General features: G+C 46.8%; 1 protein-coding gene and 1 pseudogene across 1 annotated transcript; both read right to left on the reverse strand.

Moving 5' to 3' along the window:
• LOC109891735 (PDZ and LIM domain protein 5-like) overlaps positions 1 to 25,390 on the reverse strand; it is a 117,108-nt pseudogene that overhangs the window by 21,238 nt on the left and 70,480 nt on the right.
• LOC116374361 (uncharacterized) lies at positions 22,401 to 24,528 on the reverse strand. Its single transcript, XM_031826380.1, has 2 exons — positions 23,515 to 24,528; positions 22,401 to 23,380 (listed from the first exon to the last, which is right to left on the reverse strand). The coding sequence occupies exons 1-2, from the start codon at positions 24,251 to 24,253 to the stop codon at positions 23,301 to 23,303; spliced, it is 819 nt and encodes a 272-aa protein (XP_031682240.1). The 5' UTR covers positions 24,254 to 24,528; the 3' UTR covers positions 22,401 to 23,300.

The raw sequence follows: 25,390 nt of genomic DNA on the forward strand, positions 1-25,390 counted from the left end.
GCTGTTACAGGCTATTCTTACTTAATAATTCCCGGAGGCCCACTATCAGAACCAGCAGTTACACTAGAAATAGCAGAGCAGTAGTCAGCTGACTATCGATTCAAACTAACTGCAATGACCAGGTCTAAAACCCTTATGACATGACACACATGACCTGATTCAGCCCACATACAGTACAGGCGTTAACTCAGTGACAAACAAACATGACATGACAATGGTTTTAGTAGTAGGGGGAAATATGCTTTATGGATTATTGATCAGCTGAATAAACTGGTGATGTAGTTTGTATTTTGGGGAATTGATTTAAAACTATTAAATAGTGACATTGTATGTATAAAACAGATGGCAACTTTTACCTGCGTTTCTATCTCTCACCACAAGGGGGAACCACTGAGCCTCACATTACATTGAGCTCAGGACCAGAACGGACACATTGTTTGTATTCCTGTCCTGAATTATATCATGTTTAGACACACATCTCAAGATGTCTGTTTATTACATTACAAGTGGATTTCTGCACTGGGGGCAAGTCAAGTGTGTCTGAGTGTTCTGGGTGTGAGCTGTGTGCTATTTGACTGTGTGCCTCTGAGTGTATTCTAAGTGAATGGGGCGAGAGGGGTCAGATTGTGACGGTCCTGGCTGGTAATTAATGAATGGCCTTGGGTAAACAGAGTGGCACGGTGGCAGACGGAGAGGGACAGATGCAGGGACAGGGTTCAGTAGCCCTGCTGAGTGGTGACAGGTCAGCCTACAGGGCTCTGGGTTGCAGTCTGTAGCCTGGTGGGGATGCATCACCTTTATAGAGCCTATGGGCTCCGGTTCGAAGGAAGTGCACTATAAAGAGAATGGGGTGGCATTTGAAACGCAGTCTGGGTGTAAATACACTGGTTCTCCCACACGGACCGGGCCGGGATGCCATTAACCACACAGAGCATGAATGAACAGAATGAACTGGCCTCAGTGGACAACAAGGCTTATTATGGCTTATGGCTGTCTGTTATTTACACGGTGGCTTTGCAGGTTGTTTTGTGTTGTGAAATGAGTGTGTAAAGCGCCTGTCATAGTCCAAAACGTGTACATGTACACACAGCAGTGTTCTGGAATATTAGACCATTGGTTTTCATAGTTTGTCAGCGCAGGTCAAGCAATTTCTCCAACTGTCAACACATTGAAATGAATGGAGGACGCGTACCGGAGTCACGCTGCTGTGCTTCCCTGTGGATGGTGGTCTCAGAGCCGTGTAGCTACGTTACAACAGGACGCTGGACTATCACGTCTCAGCGGCTGTGGACTGTGGTTTAGGCTTTAGTAAGTAAGTATATGAGGGAGGTTTATGAGGGTTATGACAGACAGGCGACTGCATGTCTATGGTACTAATCTAACTGTATCGCAGTCATCATCTGCAGCAGGATAGCACTGATAATCACATCCCAAAGTCAAAGAGCTAGCAGACAGGGTCACCGTTACAACACTAACTTGGTCTCTTCCTCCTCTCCCTCCTGCGGAAAGAGAAGAGAGAGGAGAAGAGGATGAAACCAAGTGAAGGAGAAGGAAAAGAGAAGAGCAGTGATTCAACTGGGTCCTAAAACCACACGGACCATTCTGAGACGATGTGCGAGCAGACACCCAGAGAGAAACACACAGGATGCGGCTGAACACACATGCTTCTACTATACCTGTAACCTGTACAAGCAGACGGGGAAGTCTACAGGGTATAAGTCTACACCTATAAACCTTTTCCTAACCTTAAACTAATTCTTATAACCTGCTACGTTCATTTTACTAACCTGCTGCATCTAACTTGCAACAAAAAGTCAATTCTGACATAAGCTGTCACCCTTCTAGCCAAAACCGTTTTACAAGGGAGGAAGGTCAAAGATCATATAATAACTCAGAGAAGGTATTACAGTATGCAGTACAGACTGAGATGACAACCAAAGTGCCTAGAGGTAAGTGGCATAAAGTCTCTATGATACTCTATTATAACCCCTCCTGCCTCAGCCTCCAGTATTTATGCTGCGGTGTTTATGTGTCGGGGGGCTAGGTTCAGTCTGTTATATCTGGAGTACTTCTCCTGTCTTATCTGGTGTCCTGTGTGAATTTAAGTATGCTCCCTCTAATTCTCTCTCCCTCTCTTTATGTTTCTCTTTCTCTCTTTCTTTCTCTCTCTCGGAGGACCTGAGCCCTGGGACCACGCCTCAGGACTACCTGGCATGATAACTCCTTGCTGTCCCCAGTCCACCTGGCCGTGCTGCTGCTCCAGTTTCAACTGTTCTGCCTGCGGCTATGGAACCCCGACCTGTTCACCGGACGTGCTACCTGTCCCAGACCTGCTGTTTTCAACTCTCTAGAGACAGCAGGAGCGGTAGAGATACTCCGAATGATTGGCTATGAAAAGCCAACTGACATTTACTCCTGAGGTGCTGACCTGTTGCAGGCCTGTGATTATTATTAGTTGACCATGCTGGTCATCTATGAACATTTGAACATCTTGGCCATGTATCTCCACCCGGCACAGCCAGTAGAGGACTGGCCACCCCTCACAGCCTGGTTCCTCTCTCGGTTTCTTCCTAGGTTCTGGCCTTTCTAGGGAGTTTTTCCTAGCCACCGTGCTTCTACACCTGCATTGCTTGCTGTTTGGGGTTTTAGGCTGGGTTTCTGTACAGCACTTTTTTATTACATTTTTTATTTTACCTTTATTTTAACTGGGCAAGTCAGTTAAGAACAAATTCTTATTTTCAATGACGGCCTAGGAACAGTGAGTTAACTGTTCAGGGGCAGAACGACAGATTTGTACCTTGTCAGCTCGGGGGTTTGAACTTGCAAACTTTCGGTTACTACTTTGAGACAGCTGATGTAAGAAGGGCTATATAAATACATTTAATTTGATTATTCAGCTGCGAAACATCACTAATACCATTTGCATCAGTGGACTACATTGGTAGACTAGACTAAAACACATGTTACTAGCGCATAGTGTACTTCCTATCCTCTGGCCTGAGAACCACCCTAATAAAGAGCTGCTCCAGCCCAGAGCTGCCAGTACGCTGGGATAATTAGAAAACAAGCGTCTAAGTCGACACAACAACAAGACGTCAGACAGGATCAGAGCCAGACTACTGGATGTTTGGCAAAGCTATAAACCCTATTATCAATTAAAGGCAGGCAGGGTGGGCTAGGCTGGGTTGGGCTGGGCTGGGTTAAGCTGGGTTAGGCTGGGTTGAGCTAGGCTGGTTTGGGCTAGGCTGGGTTGGACTAAGCTGGGTTGGCCTAGGCTGGGTTGGGCTAGGCTGGTTTGGACTAAGCTGGGTTGGCCTAGGCTGGGTTGGGCTAGGCTGGTTTGAACTACACTGGGTTGGACTACGCTGGGCTTGGTTGGTCTATGCTGGGCTGGGTTGGGTTAGGCTGGGCTGGGTTGGGTTAGGATGGGCTGGGTTGGGATATGCTGGGTTGGGTTAGGATGCGCTGGGTTGGGTTAGGCTGGGCTGGGTTGGGTTAGGTTGGTTTGGGCTTGGCTGGGTTAGGATGGGCTGGGCTGGGCTGGGTTAGGATGGGCTGGGCTGGGTTGGGTTAGGCTGGGCTGGGTTAGGCTGGGCTGGGTTAGGCGGGGCTGGGTTAGGATGGGCTGGGCTGGGCTGGGCTGGGTTAGGCTGGGCTGGGTTAGGCTTGGCTGGGATAGGCTGGGTTGGGTTAGGATGGGCTGGGTTGGGTTAGGCTGGGCTGGGTTAGGCTGGGTTGGGATAGGCTGGGCTGGGTTGGGTTAGGCTGGGCTGGGTTGGGTTAGGCTGGGCTGGGTTAGGCTGGGTTGGGTTAGGCTGGGCTGGGCTGGGTTATGATGGTCTAGGTTAGGCTGGGCTGGGATAGGCTGGGTTGGGTTAGGATGGGCTGGGCTGGGTTAGGCTGGGCTGGGCTGGGTTGGGTTAGGCTGGATTGGGCTGGGTTAGGCTGGGCTGGGTCGGGTTAGGCTGGGATGGGTTAGGATGGGTTGGGTTAGGATGGGCTGGGTTAGGCTGGGCTGGGATAGGCTGGGTTGGGTTAGGATGGGCTGGGTTAGGCTGGGCTGGCCTGGGTTAGGCTGGGCTGGATTAGGCTGGGTTGGGTTGGGTTAGGCTGGGCTGGGTTGGGTTGGGTTAGGCTGGGCTGGGCTGGGTTGGGTTAGGATGGTCTGGGTTAGGCTGGGCTGGGATAGGCTGGGCTGGGATAGGCTGGGCTGGGATAGGCTGGGTTGGGTTAGGATGGGCTGGGTTAGGCTGGGCTGGGCTGGGTTGGGTTAGGCTGGGCTGGGCTGGGCTGGGTTGGGTTGGGTTAGGTAGGGCTGGGCTGGGTTGGGTTAGGATGGTCTGGGTTAGGCTGGGCTGGGATAGGCTGGGCTGGGATAGGCTGGGTTGGGTTAGGATGGGCTGGGTTAGGCTGGGCTGGGTTGGGTTGGGTTAGGCTGGGTTGGGTTGGGTTAGGCTGGGCTGGGTTGGGTTAGGCTGGGTTGGGTTGGGTTGGGTTAGGCTGGGCTGGGCTGGGTTGGGTTAGGCTGGGTTGGGTTGGGTTGGGTTGGGTTAGGCTGGGCTGGGCTGGGTTGGGTTAGGCTGGGTTGGGTTGGGTTGGGTTAGGCTGGGCTGGGCTGGGCTGGCTTGGGTTAGGCTGGGTTGGGTTGGGTTGCTACTGACTTTTTTTCTGTTTCCAGTCCCCTTCAACATACTGGGACAAGATGTGCTGCTGCACTCAATGTGGCTGTTTACAGAGTTGGGGTATCGGCATCATCCTAGTTGCTCTACAAACAGCTAATTAGACTATGTAGGAGAAACTGATGGAAGATTTACAACAGAGTATGTCCTCTCTCAGGTAGTCTGTTGTTATTACATGGTTGGTTAACAGCTACTTGTGGCCTCAAACATCATCCAGACAGGCAGCGAAGTGAACTACATCTCTCTGGAAACCTGACCACAACACACAGGATTTATGGGATGTGAGACAGAAACATGTTCACTTCCCATTACAGCCTTCCTGCTGGTCCATGTTGGTCCATGGTAATAACTTCAAACCACCTACCTACCCACAGTTGATCTTCTTGGAAAGTGAAAGGAAGCAAAAGGAGAATATGAGGGGTTTGGTTAGATAAAGAAAGTAAGAGAAGAAGAGAGAGGAGAATATGAGGGGTTTGGTTAGATAAAGAAAGTAAGAGAAGAAGAGAGAGGAGAATATGAGGGGTTTGGTTAGATAAAGACAGTAAGAGAAGAAGAGAGAGGAGAATATGAGGGGTTTGGTTAGATAAAGAAAGTAAGAGAAGAAGAGAGAGGAGAATATGAGGGGTTTGGTTAGATAAAGACAGTAAGAGAAGAAGAGAGAGGAGAATATGAGGGGTTTGGTTAGATAAAGAAAGTAAGAGAAGAAGAGAGAGGAGAATATGAGGGGTTTGGTTAGATAAAGACAGTAAGAGAAGAAGAGAGAGGAGAATATGAGGGGTTTGGTTAGATAAAGACAGTAAGAGAAGAAGAGAGAGGAGAATATGAGGGGTTTGGTTAGGTAAAGACAGTAAGAGAAGAAGAGAGAGGAGAATATGAGGGGTTTGGTTAGATAAAGACAGTAAGAGAAGAGGAGAGAGGAGAATATGAGGGGTTTGGTTAGATAAAGAAAGTAAGAGAAGAAGAGAAGAAGTGAGGGGTTTGGTTAGATAAAGACAGTAAGAGAAGAAGAGAGAGGAGAATATGAGGGGTTTGGTTAGATAAAGACAGTAAGAGAAGAAGAGAGAGGAGAATATGAGGGGTTTGGTTAGATAAAGACAGTAAGAGAAGAAGAGAGAGGAGAATATGAGGGGTTTGGTTAGATAAAGACAGTAAGAGAAGAAGAGAGAGGAGAATATGAGGGGTTTGGTTAGATAAAGACAGTAAGAGAAGAAGAGAGAGGAGAATATGAGGGGTTTGGTTAGATAAAGACAGTCAGAGAAGAAGAGAGATGAGAATATGAGGGGTTTGGTTAGATAAAGACAGTAAGAGAAGAAGAGAGAGGAGAATATGAGGGGTTTGGTTAGGTAAAGACAGTAAGAGAAGAAGAGAGAGGAGAATATGAGGGGTTTGGTTAGGTAAAGACAGTAAGAGAAGAAGAGAGAGGAGAATATGAGGGGTTTGGTTAGATAAAGACAGTAAGAGAAGAAGAGAGAGGAGAATATGAGGGGTTTGGTTAGATAAAGACAGTAAGAGAAGAAGAGAGAGGAGAATATGAGGGGTTTGGTTAGGTAAAGAAAGTAAGAGAAGAAGAGAGAGGAGAATATGAGGGGTTTGGTTAGATAAAGACAGTAAGAGAAGAAGAGAGAGGAGAATATGAGGGGTTTGGTTAGGTAAAGACAGTAAGAGAAGAAGAGAGAGGAGAATATGAGGGGTTTGGTTAGGTAAAGAGAGTAAGAGAAGAAGAGAGAGGAGAATATGAGGGGTTTGGTTAGGTAAAGACAGTAACAGGAGAGGAGAGAGGAGAATATGAGGGGTTTGGTTAGATAAAGACAGTAAGAGAAGAAGAGAGAGGAGAATATGAGGGGTTTGGTTAGATAAAGACAGTAAGAGAAGAAGAGAGAGGAGAATATGAGGGGTTTGGTTAGGTAAAGACAGTAAGAGAAGAAGAGAGAGGAGAATGAGGGGTTTGGTTAGATAAAGACAGTAAGAGAAGAGGAGAGAGGAGAATATGACGGGTTTGGTTAGATAAAGAAAGTAAGAGAAGAAGAGAAGAAGTGAGGGGTTTGGTTAGATAAAGACAGTAAGAGAAGAAGAGAGAGGAGAATATGAGGGGTTTGGTTAGGTAAAGAAAGTAAGAGAAGAAGAGAGATGAGAATATGAGGGGTTTGGTTAGATAAAGACAGTAAGAGAAGAGGAGAGAGGAGAATATGAGGGGTTTGGTTAGATAAAGACAGTAAGAGAAGAAGAGAGAGGAGAATATGAGGGGTTTGGTTAGATAAAGACAGTAAGAGAAGAAGAGAGAGGAGAATATGAGGGGTTTGGTTAGATAAAGAAAGTAAGAGAAGAAGAGAGAGGAGAATATGAGGGGTTTGGTTAGATAAAGACAGTAAGAGAAGAAGAGAGAGGAGAATATGAGGGGTTTGGTTAGATAAAGAAAGTAAGAGAAGAAGAGAGAGGAGAATATGAGGGGTTTGGTTAGATAAAGACAGTAAGAGAAGAAGAGAGAGGAGAATATGAGGGGTTTGGTTAGATAAAGACAGTAAGAGAAGAAGAGAGAGGAGAATATGAGGGGTTTGGTTAGGTAAAGAAAGTAAGAGAAGAAGAGAGAGGAGAATATGAGGGGTTTGGTTAGATAAAGACAGTAAGAGAAGAAGAGAGAGGAGAATATGAGGGGTTTGGTTAGGTAAAGACAGTAAGAGAAGAAGAGAGAGGAGAATATGAGGGGTTTGGTTAGATAAAGACAGTAAGAGAAGAAGAGAGAGGAGAATATGAGGGGTTTGGTTAGATAAAGACAGTAAGAGAAGAAGAGAGAGGAGAATATGAGGGGTTTGGTTAGGTAAAGACAGTAAGAGAAGAAGAGAGAGGAGAATATGAGGGGTTTGGTTAGATAAAGACAGTAAGAGAAGAGGAGAGAGGAGAATATGAGGGGTTTGGTTAGATAAAGAAAGTAAGAGAAGAAGAGAAGAAGTGAGGGGTTTGGTTAGATAAAGACAGTAAGAGAAGAAGAGAGAGGAGAATATGAGGGGTTTGGTTAGATAAAGACAGTAAGAGAAGAAGAGAGAGGAGAATATGAGGGGTTTGGTTAGATAAAGAAAGTAAGAGAAGAAGAGAGAGGAGAATATGAGGGGTTTGGTTAGATAAAGACAGTAAGAGAAGAAGAGAGAGGAGAATATGAGGGGTTTGGTTAGATAAAGAAAGTAAGAGAAGAAGAGAGAGGAGAATATGAGGGGTTTGGTTAGATAAAGACAGTAAGAGAAGAAGAGAGAGGAGAATATGAGGGGTTTGGTTAGATAAAGACAGTAAGAGAAGAAGAGAGAGGAGAATATGAGGGGTTTGGTTAGGTAAAGAAAGTAAGAGAAGAAGAGAGAGGAGAATATGAGGGGTTTGGTTAGATAAAGACAGTAAGAGAAGAAGAGAGAGGAGAATATGAGGGGTTTGGTTAGGTAAAGACAGTAAGAGAAGAAGAGAGAGGAGAATATGAGGGGTTTGGTTAGATAAAGAAAGTAAGAGAAGAAGAGAGAGGAGAATATGAGGGGTTTGGTTAGATAAAGACAGTAAGAGAAGAAGAGAGAGGAGAATATGAGGGGTTTGGTTAGATAAAGAAAGTAAGAGAAGAAGAGAAGAAGTGAGGGGTTTGGTTAGATAAAGACAGTAAGAGAAGAAGAGAGAGGAGAATATGAGGGGTTTGGTTAGATAAAGACAGTAAGAGAAGAAGAGAGAGGAGAATATGAGGGGTTTGGTTAGATAAAGACAGTAAGAGAAGAAGAGAGAGGAGAATATGAGGGGTTTGGTTAGATAAAGACAGTAAGAGAAGAAGAGAGAGGAGAATATGAGGGGTTTGGTTAGGTAAAGACAGTAAGAGAAGAAGAGAGAGGAGAATGAGGGGTTTGGTTAGATAAAGACAGTAAGAGAAGAGGAGAGAGGAGAATATGACGGGTTTGGTTAGATAAAGAAAGTAAGAGAAGAAGAGAAGAAGTGAGGGGTTTGGTTAGATAAAGACAGTAAGAGAAGAAGAGAGAGGAGAATATGAGGGGTTTGGTTAGGTAAAGAAAGTAAGAGAAGAAGAGAGATGAGAATATGAGGGTTTGGTTAGATAAAGACAGTAAGAGAAGAGGAGAGAGGAGAATATGAGGGGTTTGGTTAGATAAAGACAGTAAGAGAAGAAGAGAGAGGAGAATATGAGGGGTTTGGTTAGATAAAGACAGTAAGAGAAGAAGAGAGAGGAGAATATGAGGGGTTTGGTTAGATAAAGAAAGTAAGAGAAGAAGAGAGAGGAGAATATGAGGGGTTTGGTTAGATAAAGACAGTAAGAGAAGAAGAGAGAGGAGAATATGAGGGGTTTGGTTAGATAAAGAAAGTAAGAGAAGAAGAGAGAGGAGAATATGAGGGGTTTGGTTAGATAAAGACAGTAAGAGAAGAAGAGAGAGGAGAATATGAGGGGTTTGGTTAGATAAAGACAGTAAGAGAAGAAGAGAGAGGAGAATATGAGGGGTTTGGTTAGGTAAAGAAAGTAAGAGAAGAAGAGAGAGGAGAATATGAGGGGTTTGGTTAGATAAAGACAGTAAGAGAAGAAGAGAGAGGAGAATATGAGGGGTTTGGTTAGGTAAAGACAGTAAGAGAAGAAGAGAGAGGAGAATATGAGGGGTTTGGTTAGATAAAGACAGTAAGAGAAGAAGAGAGAGGAGAATATGAGGGGTTTGGTTAGATAAAGACAGTAAGAGAAGAAGAGAGAGGAGAATATGAGGGGTTTGGTTAGGTAAAGACAGTAAGAGAAGAAGAGAGAGGAGAATATGAGGGGTTTGGTTAGATAAAGACAGTAAGAGAAGAGGAGAGAGGAGAATATGAGGGGTTTGGTTAGATAAAGAAAGTAAGAGAAGAAGAGAAGAAGTGAGGGGTTTGGTTAGATAAAGACAGTAAGAGAAGAAGAGAGAGGAGAATATGAGGGGTTTGGTTAGATAAAGACAGTAAGAGAAGAAGAGAGAGGAGAATATGAGGGGTTTGGTTAGATAAAGACAGTAAGAGAAGAAGAGAGAGGAGAATATGAGGGGGTTGGTTAGATAAAGACAGTAAGAGAAGAAGAGAGAGGAGAATATGAGGGGTTTGGTTAGGTAAAGACAGTAAGAGAAGAAGAGAGAGGAGAATATGAGGGGTTTGGTTAGATAAAGACAGTAAGAGAAGAAGAGAGAGGAGAATATGAGGGGTTTGGTTAGATAAAGACAGTAAGAGAAGAAGAGAGAGGAGAATATGAGGGGTTTGGTTAGGTAAAGACAGTAAGAGAAGAAGAGAGAGGAGAATATGAGGGGTTTGGTTAGGTAAAGACAGTAAGAGAAGAAGAGAGAGGAGAATATGAGGGGTTTGGTTAGGTAAAGACAGTAAGAGAAGAAGAGAGAGGAGAATATGAGGGGTTTGGTTAGGTAAAGACAGTAAGAGAAGAGGAGAGAGGAGAATATGAGGGGTTTGGTTAGATAAAGACAGTAAGAGAAGAGGAGAGAGGAGAATATGAGGGGTTTGGTTAGATAAAGACAGTAAGAGAAGAGGAGAGAGGAGAATATGAGGGGTTTGGTTAGATAAAGACAGTAAGAGAAGAGGAGAGAGGAGAATATGAGGGGTTTGGTTAGATAAAGACAGTAAGAGAAGAGGAGAGAGGAGAATATGAGGGGTTTGGTTAGATAAAGACAGTAAGAGAAGAAGAGAAGAGGTGAGAGGAGGGTTTGGGGTTAGTGCCACTCACCCATTAAACTGTTCTTTGATCTGGTCGACCACCACACCCTGGGCTTCCAACAGGCCCCGCCTCTGTCCTATGGCCACCTCACAGGCATTGGCATTGGAGTACAGGTTTATTGGCGTGTTATAGCAAGAGGACTGCGGAGCACCGGGATTGGAGGAGGGGGCTGTCACTCTGGCCGGGGAAGATGAGGAAGAAGAGGAGGGAGTGGAGGAGGGGGTGGTGAAGGGGGAACGGCCAGAGCCGGGTCTGGGGGGTGGGGCCGAGCTAGGTGGGGCTGGGGAGCGGGAGCGGCTAGCTAGTGGGAAGGGAGGCTGGGGCTGCTGGGAGGAGGGGGCGGCGGGGGTGAAAGCAGACGATGCAGAGGGGATAGAGGCCACCTTTGGGGCGGTCAGGGAGGAAGTGACTGCACCCACATTGCTGCCCCCGCCAAAGGGGCGAGCCGTCTTGTTGTAGGCAGCACCGGGTTGGGGGGAGGGGCTGGTGAAGGGTGGAGCTGGATGGGTGATTGGCACAGGCTTAATGATCTCCAGTGGCTCGTCCTATAGGGAGGTGAGGACACACATGCACAACACTCACACACTGCAAACCACACAGCAAACTCATACAGCAAACTCATACAGAAAACTCACTCAGCAAACCACACAGCAACCTCCTACAGAAAACTCCTACAGGGAAATGCTCCCCAGCAGTATGGTTTGTGCCTCAGAGCTGTCAGCAGCATATTATTCCCTAGTGTTGCATAATGATCATAACAGCCAATCACAACATGCTGTAACATTGTCTCAGAAGGTCACTATGAGCAGGCTCAGACAAATGATCCTGGTAACTGGTAATACACCCATTAAAAACGAAGAATCATTATCGGAATCCATTCATCCTGTTTATATGTGATTAATTCACTGGAGTGTACTTACCTTTGGTGTATCAGCCTTGGGAACACTGGAAGCTCTGTGAAGACAATAAACACATCATGAGGAAACGTATTTTCCTCTGTAGGAACAAGGTAAGGAAGTAAAGGAGCAGCACACCATCACAGTATATGGCCCATCCATTAAGATGTGTGTATCTATGTAAACACTAGCTACTGTATAGTCTCCCTGACAACCAAGTGTCACAACAAACCTCAATGATACATGCAGGTAATACTGGGACAGATGGATGAAGAAACCATTTGTCAGGCTTGACTGAACAGTAACTCTCTCCTTATGGACAGTAACCCTCTCCTTATGGACAGTAACCCTCTCCTTATGGACAGTAACACTCTCCTTATGGACAGTAACCCTCTCCTTATGGACAGTAACCCTCTCCTTATGGACAGTAACCCTCTCCTTATGGACAGTAACCCTCTCCTTATGGACAGTAACACTCTCCTTATGGACAGTAACACTCTCCTTATGGACAGTAACACTCTCCTTATGGACAGTAACACTCTCCTTATGGACAGTAACTCTCTCCTTATGGACAGTAACCCTCTCCTTATGGACAGTAACACTCTCCTTATGGACAGTAACCCTCTCCTTATGGACAGTAACACTCTCCTTATGGACAGTAACTCTCTCCTTATGGACAGTAACTCTCTCCTTATGGACAGTAACCCTCTCCTTATGGACAGTAACCCTCTCCTTATGGACAGTAACCCTCTCCTTATGGACAGTAACCCTCTCCTTATGGACAGTAACACTCTCCTTATGGACAGTAACTCTCTCCTTATGGACAGTAACACTCTCCTTATGGACAGTAACACTCTCCTTATGGACAGTAACCCTCTCCTTATGGACAGTAACCCTCTCCTTATGGACAGTAACCCTCTCCTTATGGACAGTAACTCTCTCCTTATGGACAGTAACTCTCTCCTTATGGACAGTAACCCTCTCCTTATGGACAGTAACACTCTCCTTATGGACAGTAACTCTCTCCTTATGGACAGTAACACTCTCCTTATGGACAGTAACCCTCTCCTTATGGACAGTAACACTCTCCTTATGGACAGTAACACTCTCCTTATGGACAGTAACCCTCTCCTTATGGACAGTAACCCTCTCCTTATGGACAGTAACACTCTCCTTATGGACAGTAACACTCTCCTTATGGACAGTAACCCTCTCCTTATGGACAGTAACCCTCTCCTTATGGACAGTAACACTCTCCTTATGGACAGTAACCCTCTCCTTATGGACAGTAACCCTCTCCTTATGGACAGTAACACTCTCCTTATGGACAGTAACTCTCTCCTTATCGACAGTAACCCTCTCCTTATGGACAGTAACCCTCTCCTTATGGACAGTAACTCTCTCCTTATGGACAGTAACCCTCTCCTTATGGACAGTAACCCTCTCCTTATGGACAGTAACCCTCTCCTTATGGACAGTAACACTCTCCTTATGGACAGTAACTCTCTCCTTATGGACAGTAACTCTCTCCTTATGGACAGTAACCCTCTCCTTATGGACAGTAACCCTCTCCTTATGGACAGTAACCCTCTCCTTATGGACAGTAACACTCTCCTTATGGACAGTAACACTCTCCTTATGGACAGTAACCCTCTCCTTATGGACAGTAACACTCTCCTTATGGACAGTAACTCTCTCCTTATGGACAGTAACTCTCTCCTTATGGACAGTAACACTCTCCTTATGGACAGTAATACTCTCCTTATGGACAGTAACCCTCTCCTTATGGACAGTAACCCTCTCCTTATGGACAGTAACACTCTCCTTATGGACAGTAACCCTCTCCTTATGGACAGTAACCCTCTCCTTATGGACAGTAACACTCTCCTTATGGACAGTAACCCTCTCCTTATGGACAGTAACACTCTCCTTATGGACAGTAACCCTCTCCTTATGGACAGTAACCCTCTCCTTATGGACAGTAACACTCTCCTTATGGACAGTAACACTCTCCTTATGGACAGTAACCCTCTCCTTATGGACAGTAACACTCTCCTTATGGACAGTAACCCTCTCCTTATCGACAGTAACCCTCTCCTTATGGACAGTAACCCTCTCCTTATGGACAGTAACACTCTCCTTATGGACAGTAACACTCTCCTTATGGACAGTAACCCTCTCCTTATGGACAGTAACCTCTCCTTATGGACAGTAACACTCTCCTTATGGACAGTAACACTCTCCTTATGGACAGTAACACTCTCCTTATGGACAGTAACCCTCTCCTTATGGACAGTAACCCTCTCCTTATGGACAGTAACCCTCTCCTTATGGACAGTAACTCTCTCCTTATGGACAGTAACACTCTCCTTATGGACAGTAACCCTCTCCTTATGGACAGTAACACTCTCCTTATGGACAGTAACCCTCTCCTTATGGACAGTAACACTCTCCTTATGGACAGTAACACTCTCCTTATGGACAGTAACCCTCTCCTTATGGACAGTAACACTCTCCTTATGGACAGTAACCCTCTCCTTATAGACAGTAACACTCTCCTTATCGACAGTAACCCTCTCCTTATGGACAGTAACACTCTCCTTATGGACAGTAACACTCTCCTTATGGACAGTAACCCTCTCCTTATGGACAGTAACTCTCTCCTTATGGACAGTAACACTCTCCTTATGGACAGTAACACTCTCCTTATGGACAGTAACACTCTCCTTATGGCAGTAACCCTCTCCTTATGGACAGTAACCCTCTCCTTATGGACAGTAACCCTCTCCTTATGGACAGTAACCCTCTCCTTATGGACAGTAACACTCTCCTTATGGACAGCAACACTCTCCTTATGGACAGTAACCCTCTCCTTATGGACAGTAACCCTCTCCTTATCGACAGTAACACTCTCCTTATGGACAGTAACTCTCTCCTTATGGACAGTAACTCTCTCCTTATGGACAGTAACCCTCTCCTTATGGACAGTAACCCTCTCCTTATGGACAGTAACCCTCTCCTTATGGACAGTAACCCTCTCCTTATGGACAGTAACCCTCTCCTTATGGACAGTAACACTCTCCTTATGGACAGTAACACTCTCCTTATGGACAGTAACCCTCTCCTTATGGACAGTAACACTCTCCTTATGGACAGTAACCCTCTCCTTATGGACAGTAACACTCTCCTTATGGACAGTAACACTCTCCTTATGGACAGTAACCCTCTCCTTATGGACAGTAACACTCTCCTTATGGACAGTAACCCTCTCCTTATAGACAGTAACACTCTCCTTATCGACAGTAACACTCACCTTATGGACAGTAACACTCTCCTTATGGACAGTAACTCTCTCCTTATGGACAGTAACCCTCTCCTTATGGACAGTAACACTCTCCTTATGGACAGTAACCCTCTCCTTATGGACAGTAACACTCTCCTTATGGACAGTAACTCTCTCCTTATGGACAGTAACTCTCTCCTTATGGACAGTAACCCTCTCCTTATGGACAGTAACCCTCTCCTTATGGACAGTAACCCTCTCCTTATGGACAGTAACCCTCTCCTTATGGACAGTAACACTCTCCTTATGGACAGTAACTCTCTCCTTATGGACAGTAACACTCTCCTTATGGACAGTAACACTCTCCTTATGGACAGTAACCCTCTCCTTATGGACAGTAACCCTCTCCTTATGGACAGTAACCCTCTCCTTATGGACAGTAACTCTCTCCTTATGGACAGTAACTCTCTCCTTATGGACAGTAACCCTCTCCTTATGGACAGTAACACTCTCCTTATGGACAGTAACTCTCTCCTTATGGACAGTAACACTCTCCTTATGGACAGTAACCCTCTCCTTATGGACAGTAACACTCTCCTTATGGACAGTAACCCTCTCCTTATGGACAGTAACCCTCTCCTTATGGACAGTAACACTCTCCTTATGGACAGTAACACTCTCCTTATGGACAGTAACCCTCTCCTTATGGACAGTAACCCTCTCCTTATGGACAGTAACACTCTCCTTATGGACAGTAACCCTCTCCTTATGGACAGTAACCCTCTCCTTATGGACAGTAACACTCTCCTTATGGACAGTAACTCTCTCCTTATCGACAGTAACCCTCTCCTTATGGACAGTAACCCTCTCCTTATGGACAGTAACTCTCTCCTTATGGACAGTAACCCTCTCCTTATGGACAGTAACCCTCTCCTTATGGACAGTAACCCTCTCCTTATGGACAGTAACACTCTCCTTATGGACAGTAACTCTCTCCTTATGGACAGTAACTCTCTCCTTATGGACAGTAACCCTCTCCTTATGGACAGTAACCCTCTCCTTATGGACAGTAACACTCTCCTTATGGACAGTAACACTCTCCTTATGGACAGTAACACTCTCCTTATGGACAGTAACACTCTCCTTATGGACAGTAACCCTCTCCTTATGGACAGTAACACTCTCCTTATGGACAGTAACCCTCTCCTTATAGACAGTAACACTCTCCTTATCGACAGTAACCCTCTCCTTATGGACAGTAACACTCTCCTTATGGACAGTAACACTCTCCTTATGGACAGTAACCCTCTCCTTATGGACAGTAACTCTCTCCTTATGGACAGTAACACTCTCCTTATGGACAGTAACACTCTCCTTATGGACAGTAACACTCTCCTTATGGACAGTAACCCTCTCCTTATGGACAGTAACCCTCTCCTTATGGACAGTAACCCTCTCCTTATGGACAGTAACCCTCTCCTTATGGACAGTAACACTCTCCTTATGGACAGCAACACTCTCCTTATGGACAGTAACCCTCTCCTTATGGACAGTAACCCTCTCCTTATCGACAGTAACACTCTCCTTATGGACAGTAACTCTCTCCTTATGGACAGTAACTCTCTCCTTATGGACAGTAACCCTCTCCTTATGGACAGTAACCCTCTCCTTATGGACAGTAACCCTCTCCTTATGGACAGTAACCCTCTCCTTATGGACAGTAACCCTCTCCTTATGGACAGTAACACTCTCCTTATGGACAGTAACACTCTCCTTATGGACAGTAACACTCTCCTTATGGACAGTAACACTCTCCTTATGGACAGTAACACTCTCCTTATGGACAGTAACCCTCTCCTTATGGACAGTAACACTCTCCTTATGGACAGTAACCCTCTCCTTATGGACAGTAACCATCTCCTTATGGACAGTAACACTCTCCTTATGGACAGTAACCCTCTCCTTATGGACAGTAACCCTCTCCTTATGGACAGTAACTCTCTCCTTATGGACAGTAACACTCTCCTTATGGACAGTAACTCTCTCCTTATGGACAGTAACACTCTCCTTATGGACAGTAACACTCTCCTTATGGACAGTAACTCTCTCCTTATGGACAGTAACACTCTCCTTATGGACAGTAACACTCTCCTTATGGACAGTAACTCTCTCCTTATCGACAGTAACCCTCTCCTTATGGACAGTAACTCTCTCCTTATGGACAGTAACCCTCTCCTTATGGACAGTAACACTCTCCTTATGGACAGTAACCCTCTCCTTATGGACAGTAACACTCTCCTTATGGACAGTAACACTCTCCTTATGGACAGTAACACTCTCCTTATGGACAGTAACACTCTCCTTATGGACAGTAACCCTCTCCTTATGGACAGTAACCCTCTCCTTATGGACAGTAACCCTCTCCTTATGGACAGTAACCCTCTCCTTATGGACAGTAACACTCTCCTTATGGACAGCAACACTCTCCTTATGGACAGTAACCCTCTCCTTATGGACAGTAACCCTCTCCTTATCGACAGTAACACTCTCCTTATGGACAGTAACTCTCTCCTTATGGACAGTAACTCTCTCCTTATGGACAGTAACCCTCTCCTTATGGACAGTAACCCTCTCCTTATGGACAGTAACCCTCTCCTTATGGACAGTAACCCTCTCCTTATGGACAGTAACCCTCTCCTTATGGACAGTAACACTCTCCTTATGGACAGTAACACTCTCCTTATGGACAGTAACCCTCTCCTTATGGACAGTAACACTCTCCTTATGGACAGTAACACTCTCCTTATGGACAGTAACCCTCTCCTTATGGACAGTAACACTCTCCTTATGGACAGTAACCCTCTCCTTATAGACAGTAACACTCTCCTTATCGACAGTAACCCTCTCCTTATGGACAGTAACACTCTCCTTATGGACAGTAACACTCTCCTTATGGACAGTAACTCTCTCCTTATGGACAGTAACACTCTCCTTATGGACAGTAACACTCTCCTTATGGACAGTAACACTCTCCTTATGGACAGTAACCCTCTCCTTATGGACAGTAACCCTCTCCTTATGGACAGTAACCCTCTCCTTATGGACAGTAACACTCTCCTTATGGACAGTAACACTCTCCTTATGGACAGTAACCCTCTCCTTATGGACAGTAACCCTCTCCTTATCGACAGTAACACTCTCCTTATGGACAGTAACTCTCTCCTTATGGACAGTAACTCTCTCCTTATGGACAGTAACCCTCTCCTTATGGACAGTAACCCTCTCCTTATGGACAGTAACCCTCTCCTTATCGACAGTAACCCTCTCCTTATGGACAGTAACCCTCTCCTTATGGACAGTAACACTCTCCTTATGGACAGTAACTCTCTCCTTATGGACAGTAACACTCTCCTTATGGACAGTAACCCTCTCCTTATCGACAGTAACCCTCTCCTTATGGACAGTAACCCTCTCCTTATGGACAGTAACACTCTCCTTATGGACAGTAACTCTCTCCTTATGGACAGTAACACTCTCCTTATGGACAGTAACCCTCTCCTTATGGACAGTAACACTCTCCTTATGGACAGTAACCCTCTCCTTATGGACAGTAACCATCTCCTTATGGACAGTAACACTCTCCTTATGGACAGTAACCCTCTCCTTATGGACAGTAACCCTCTCCTTATGGACAGTAACTCTCTCCTTATGGACAGTAACACTCTCCTTATGGACAGTAACTCTCTCCTTATGGACAGTAACACTCTCCTTATGGACAGTAACACTCTCCTTATGGACAGTAACTCTCTCCTTATGGACAGTAACACTCTCCTTATGGACAGTAACACTCTCCTTATGGACAGTAACTCTCTCCTTATCGACAGTAACCCTCTCCTTATGGACAGTAACTCTCTCCTTATGGACAGTAACCCTCTCCTTATGGACAGTAACACTCTCCTTATGGACAGTAACCCTCTCCTTATGGACAGTAACACTCTCCTTATGGACAGTAACTCTCTCCTTATGGACAGTAACACTCTCCTTATGGACAGTAACCCTCTCCTTATGGACAGTAACACTCTCCTTATGGACAGTAACTCTCTCCTTATAGAGGAACATCGTAGAGGGATGGGAGAGGAAGACAGAGAGGGAGCAGGAGATAGAACAAGAGAGAGTGGAGGGGGAGGGGGAGGGGGGATGGAGGGAGAGAAAACAGGTGAGATGAGTAAAGGAAAACTGAAGAGTAAAACCTGTAAATAGAGTGAATATTGAGATTAGACACACTATTAAACTGGCTACTGGCTCCACTACAACGCCTGTCTGTATTTGGCCCATAGTTCAATTCCACAGAGTCAGCCAGGCATAGAGCAGCATGGCGGTAGAGACATGTGGGAAAACATAATACTATATTACTCTGTTTTGTTTCCCTAACGCCTGCTAGATTTACTAAGGATCCTTATTTTCACTCAATCATCCACCCATCCACTCAGCAGTCCAAGACACTATCTCTCCTCTGTGTGAGACTCCATCTCTGTGTACAGGGCTACAGGCCCAAACAGTGTAGAAGACCTCATATTTATGCTCATGATCAAACCAGCTGCAGGAATTTGTTCTCCGTAGGAAAAGAAAGGTGGTCCTGTTGTTCATACTGCTACAAACAAACACACTGTTTAGGGGATGGGACTTACAGTGGCTACCAGGAAGTGAACCAAAAACGATCTGCTCTTTCTATCCACAAGCACTATCTGTATTTTCCTTCCATATATTGTCTCTCTGAGGAGCAGAGAGCATGCAGACTAATGAAGGAAAACAACATGCATATCAACTATGCAAAACATAATGTGAGGTGTGAGAATGCTATTCATTGACTACAGCTCAGGGTTTAACACCATAGTGCCCTCAAAGCTCATCACTAAGCTAAGGACCCTGGAACTAAACCCCTCCCTCTGCAACTGGATCCTGGACTTCCTGACGGGCCGCCCCCAGGTGGTGAGGATAGGTAGCAACACATCTGCCACACTGATCCTCAACACTGGAGCAACTCAGGGGTGTGTGCTCAGTCCCCTCCTGTACTCCCTGTTCACCCACGACTGCATGGCCAGGCATGAGTCCAACACCATCATAAACCTTGCAGATGACACAACAGTAGTAGCCCTGATAACCGACAACGACGAGACAGCCTATAGGGAGGAAGTCAGAGACCTGGCCGGGTGGTGCCAGAATAACAACCTCTCCCTCAACGTAACCAAGACTAAGGAGATTATTGTGGACTACAGGGAAAGGAGGACCGAGCACGCCCCCATTCTCATCGACGGGGCTGTAGAGGAGCAGGTTGAGAGCTTCATGTTCCTTGGTGTCCACATCAACAACAAACTTGAATGGTCCAAACACACCAAGACAGTCGTGAAGACCAAGCCTATTCCCCCTCAGGAAACTAAAAAGATTTGGCTACCCAGACTATCTGCACCCACCACCCGCCAACCTCTCTTTTACGCTACAGCTACTCTCTGTTCATCATATATGCATAGTCACTTTAACCATATCTACATGTACATACTACCTCAATCAGCCTGACTAACCGGTGTCTGTATGTAGCCTCGCTACTTTTATAGCCTCGCTACTGTATATAGCCTCACTACTGTATATAGCCTCACTACTGTATATAGCCTGTCTTTTACTGTTGTTTTATTTCTTTACCCACCTATTGTTCACCTAATACCTTTTTTGCACTATTGGTTAGAGCCTGTAAGTAAGCATTTCACCTGTTGTATTCAGTGCACGTGACAAATACTTTGATTTTATTTTATTAATTCCAAGAAAGGTAAGCACTCTCTCTCTCGCCTCTCGCCCTCTCGCCTCCTCTCTCCCTCCCTCTTCTCTTCTTCCCTCCCTCCCTCTCTTTCTCCTTCTCCCTCCTCCCTCTCTTTCTCCTTCCTCTCTCCTCGCCCGCTTCTCCTCCTCTCTTTCTCCTCTCTTCTCCTCTTCCTCCCTCCCTCTCTTCTCCTTCTCCTCCCTCCTCTTTCTCCTTCTTCTCTCTCGCCCTCCCCTCCTCTCTTCTCCTTCCCTCTCTCCTTCCCTCTCTCCTCCTCTTTCTCCTTCCCTCCCTCCCTCTCTCCCTCCCTCTCTTTCTCTCTTTCCCTCCCTCTCTTTCTCCTTCCTCTCTTCCTCCCTCTCTCCTTCTTCTCTCTCGCCCTCTCTCCCTCCCTCTCTTTTCTCCTTCCTCTCTCCCTCCCTCTTTCTCCTTCTTCCTCCCTCCCTCCCTCTCTTTCTCCTTCCTCTCTCCCTCCTCTCTTTCTCCTTCTTCTCTCTCTCCCTCTCTCTCTTTCTCCTTCCTCTCTCCCTCCCTCTATTTCTCCTTCTTCTCTCTCTCCCCTCTCTCTCCTCTCTCTTTCTCCTTCCTCTCTCCCTCCCTCTCTTTCTCCTTCTTCTCACTCTCCCTCTCTTTCTCCTTCCTCTCTAACGCCCTCTCTTCCTCCTTCCTCTCTCTCTCCCTCTCTCCATCCCTCACTTTCTCCTTCCTCTCTCCCTCCCCTCTCTCCCCTCCTTCTTTCTCCTTCTTCCCTCCCTCCCTCTCTCCCTCCCTCTCTTTCTCCTTCCTCTCTCCTCCCTCTATCCTTCTTCTCTCTCTCGCCCTCTCTCCCTCTCTCTCTTTCTCCTTCCTCTCTCCCTCCCTCTCTTTCTCCTTCTTCTCTCTCTCCCTCTCTCTCTTTCTCCTTCCTCTCTCCCTCCCTCTCTCCCTCCCTCTCTTTCTCCTTCCTCTCCTTCTTCTCTCTCTCCCTCTCTCCCTCCCTCTCTTTCTCATTCCTCTCTCCCCTCCCTCTTTCTCCTTCTTCTCTCTCTCCCTCTCTCTCTTTCTCCTTCCTCTCTCCCTCCCTCTATTTCTCCTTCTTCTCTCTCTCCCTCTCTCTCCCTCTCTTTCTCCTTCCTCTCTCCCTCCCTCTCTTTCTCCTTCTTCTCACTCTCCCTCTCTTTCTCCTTCCTCTCTACCGCCCTCTCTTCCTCCTTCCTCTCTCTCTCCCTCTCTCCATCCCTCACTTTCTCCTTCCTCTCTCCCTCCCTCTCTCCCTCCCTTTCTTTCTCCTTCTTCCCTCCCTCCCTCTCTCCCTCCCTCTCTTTCTCCTTCCTCTCTCCCTCCCTCTATCCTTCTTCTCTCTCGCCCTCTCTCCCTCTCTCTCTTTCTCCTTCCTCTCTCCCTCCCTCTCTTTCTCCTTCTTCTCTCTCTCCCTCTCTCTCTTTCTCCTTCCTCTCTCCCTCCCTCTCTCCCTCCCTCTCTTTCTCCTTCCTCTCCTTCTTCTCTCTCTCCCTCTCTCTCTTTCTCCTTCCTCTCTCCCTCCCTCTCTCCCTCCCTCTCTTTCTCCTTCCTCTCTCCCTCCCTCTATCCTTCTTCTCTCTCGCCCTCTCTCCCTCCCTCTCTTTCTCCTTCCTCTCTCCCTCCCTCTTTCTCCTTCCTCCCTCCCTCCCTCCCTCTCTCCCTCTCTCTCTTTCTCCTTCCTCTCTCCCTCCCTCTCTTTCTCCTTCTTCTCTCTCTCCCTCTCTCTCTTTCTCCTTCCTCTCTCCCTCCCTCTCTCCCTCCCTCTCTTTCTCCTTCCTCTCCTTCTTCTCTCTCTCCCTCTCTCCCTCCCTCTCTTTCTCCTTCCTCTCTCCCTCCCTCTCTTTCTCCTTCTTCTCACTCTCCCTCTCTTTCTCCTTCCTCTCTCCCTCCCTCTCTTTCTCATTCCTCTCTCTCTCCCTCTATCCCTCCCTCTCTTTCTCCTTCCTCTCTCCCTCCCTCTCTCCCTCCCTTTCTTTCTCCTTCCTCTCTCCCTCCCTTTCTTTCTCCTTCCTCTCTCCCTCCCTCTCTCCCTCCCTCTCTCCTTCCTCTCTCCCTCCCTCTATTTCTCCTTCCTCTCTCCCTCCCTCTCTTTCTCCTTCCTCAATCCCTCTTTCTCTCCTCCAGCTGTTTCTTGTCCTTCATCCATGGCATGGGCCCTTCAAAACCTTAGTCTGCTGGACACAGTCAGTCTAGACTCAGGCTCATGTTTTCTCATTAATGTCCATTAAGTCTCAGTCCCAGCCTCTCATCTGGCATCATAAACAACTGTGTTCTCATCCTCTGATAGCCTCTGACAGCCCCTGACAGCATCTGACAGCCTCTGACAGCCTTTGACAGCCAAACAATGTGTTCCTTCTTCCTCATTAAGCCAAAGTGACTCAGCAGAACAGAATGGTCTCTTCCAGAATATGCCCCATGTTCTCTGGCATTCTGTCTGTCACATTCTTCCATATTAGGAAGGGTTTAGGACAGTCTCACGGTCCTGTTCCTCACTGAGTTGAAGCCTTCCGACTAAGAGCATGCTCACTGGGGGAGTATCCAGCCCCACCCTGCCACATATGTATGCAATTCTTATTTTGAAAAATACTATACCCACACTGGCGGCTAAATTAGCATATTTCCCATGTACATATGAGCATATTTTCCCATGTACATATGAGCATATTTTCCCATGTACATATGAGCATATTTCCCATGTACATATGAACATATTTTCCCATGTACATATGAGCATATATTCCCATGTACATATGAGCATATTTTCCCATGTACATATGAGCATATTTCCCATGTACATATGAGCATATATTCCCATGTACATATGAGCATATTTCCCATGTACATATGAGCACATGAGGAAAGCATCACACTTACAAAGTGCAAACATTACAGGATAGGGATGGGCTTATGGATCAAACAGTCTGTGCCATTACAAACCAAATATAGTCCATAACACTGTGTATCTGCCATCGGTAAGCCTTAGAGAGGCTCCAGGGTGGAACCTCCATTCTCCGTTCTCTGTGTCTCTGTTCCCAGAGCTGACAGAACAAACACAGGCCAGGGTGGAACCCCCAACCTCCGTTCTCTGTGTCTCTGTTCCCAGAGCTGACAGAACAAACACAGGCCAGGGTGGAACCCCCAACCTCCGTTCTCTGTGTCTCTGTTCCCAGAGCTGACAGAACAAACACAGGCCAGGGTGGAACCCCCAACCTCCGTTCTCTGTGTCTCTGTTCCCAGAGCTGACAGAACAAACACAGGCCAGGGTGGAACTCCCAACCTCCGTTCTCTGTGTCTCTGTTCCGAGAGCTGACAGAACAAACACAGGCCAGGGTGGAACCCCCAACCTCCGTTCTCTGTGTCTCTGTTCCCAGAGCTGACAGAACAAACACAGGCCAGGGTGGAACCCCCAACCTCCGTTCTCTGTGTCTCTGTTCCCAGAGCTGACAGAACAAACACAGGCCAGGGTGGAACCCCCAACCTCCGTTCTCTGTGTCTCTGTTCCCAGAGCTGACAGAACAAACACAGGCCAGGGTGGAACCCCCAACCTCCGTTCTCTGTGTCTCTGTTCCCAGAGCTGACAGAACAAACACATGCCAGGGTGGAACCCCCAACCTCCGTTCTCTGTGTCTCTGTTCCCAGAGCTGACAGAACAAACACAGGCCAGGGTGGAACCTCCAACCTCCGTTCTCTGTGTCTCTGTTCCCAGAGCTGACAGAACAAACACAGGCCAGGGTGGAACCCCCAACCTCCGTTCTCTGTGTCTCTGTTCCCAGAGCTGACAGAACAAACACAGGCCAGGGTGGAACCCCCAACCTCCGTTCTCTGTGTCTCTGTTCCCAGAGCTGACAGAACAAACACAGGCCAGGGTGGTCTTGTGAACATCTGTTTAGCCCTCTGCCCTCTGTCCTCTCTCTGTAGCCAGATCACCTGCTGGGCTGTGCTGTTCAGACAGACCGCGTGTGTGTGTGTTTGTGTACTTGTTTTCTTACATTTAAGGACCCCAATGTCCTAACAATTCACCCAAATGTCCCGAAAAGGTAGGGGGGGAAATAAGGGTTTTTGGGGTTATGGTTAGGGTGACTTTTACACTCCAAAATGTCCTAAAATGTCAGGAAAACTAAGCTGTTTGTGTGTGTGTGTGTGTGTGTGTGTGTGTGTGTGTGTGTGTGTGTGTGTGTGTGTGTGTGTGTGTGTGTGTGTGTGTGTGTGTGTGTGTGTGTGTGTGTGTGTGTGTGTGTGTGGTCGTGGATAGCTACATCTGGAAGAATGGGGGGAAACTGAGTAGCATGGCAGTGTGGTATGGTCTGGGGGTAGGCCTGAAAGACAGGCTCTGAGGAAACTGAGTAGCATAGCAGTGTGGTATGGTCTGGGGGTAGGCCTGAAAGACAGGCTCTGAGGAAACTGAGTAGCATGGCAGTGTGGTATGGTCTGGGGGTAGGCCTGAAAGACAGGCTCTGAGGAAACTGAGTAGCATAGCAGTGTGGTATGGTCTGGGGGTAGGCCTGAAAGACAGGCTCTGAGGAAACTGAGTAGCATGGCAGTGTGGTATGGTCTGGGGGTAGGCCTGAAAGACAGGCTCTGAGGAAACTGAGTAGCATGGCAGTGTGGTATGGTCTGGGGGTAGGCCTGAAAGACAGGCTCTGAGGAAACTGAGTAGCATGGCAGTGTGGTATGGTCTGGAGGTAGGCCTGAAAGACAGGCTCTGAGGAAACTGAGTAGCATAGCAGTGTGGTATGGTCTGGGGGTAGGCCTGAAAGACAGGCTCTGAGGAAACTGAGTAGCATGGCAGTGTGGTATGGTCTGGGGGTAGGCCTGAAAGACAGGCTCTGAGGAAACTGAGTAGCATAGCAGTGTGGTATGGTCTGGGGGTAGGCCTGAAAGACAGGCTCTGAGGAAACTGAGTAGCATAGCAGTGTGGTATGGTCTGGGGGTAGGCCTGAAAGACAGGCTCTGAGGAAACTGAGTAGCATAGCAGTGTGGTATGGTCTGGGGGTAGGCCTGAAAGACAGGCTCTGAGGA

The sequence above is a fragment of the Oncorhynchus kisutch genome, linkage group LG6 (genome assembly GCF_002021735.2).
Source record: "Oncorhynchus kisutch isolate 150728-3 linkage group LG6, Okis_V2, whole genome shotgun sequence".
Lineage (NCBI taxonomy): Eukaryota > Metazoa > Chordata > Actinopteri > Salmoniformes > Salmonidae > Oncorhynchus > Oncorhynchus kisutch.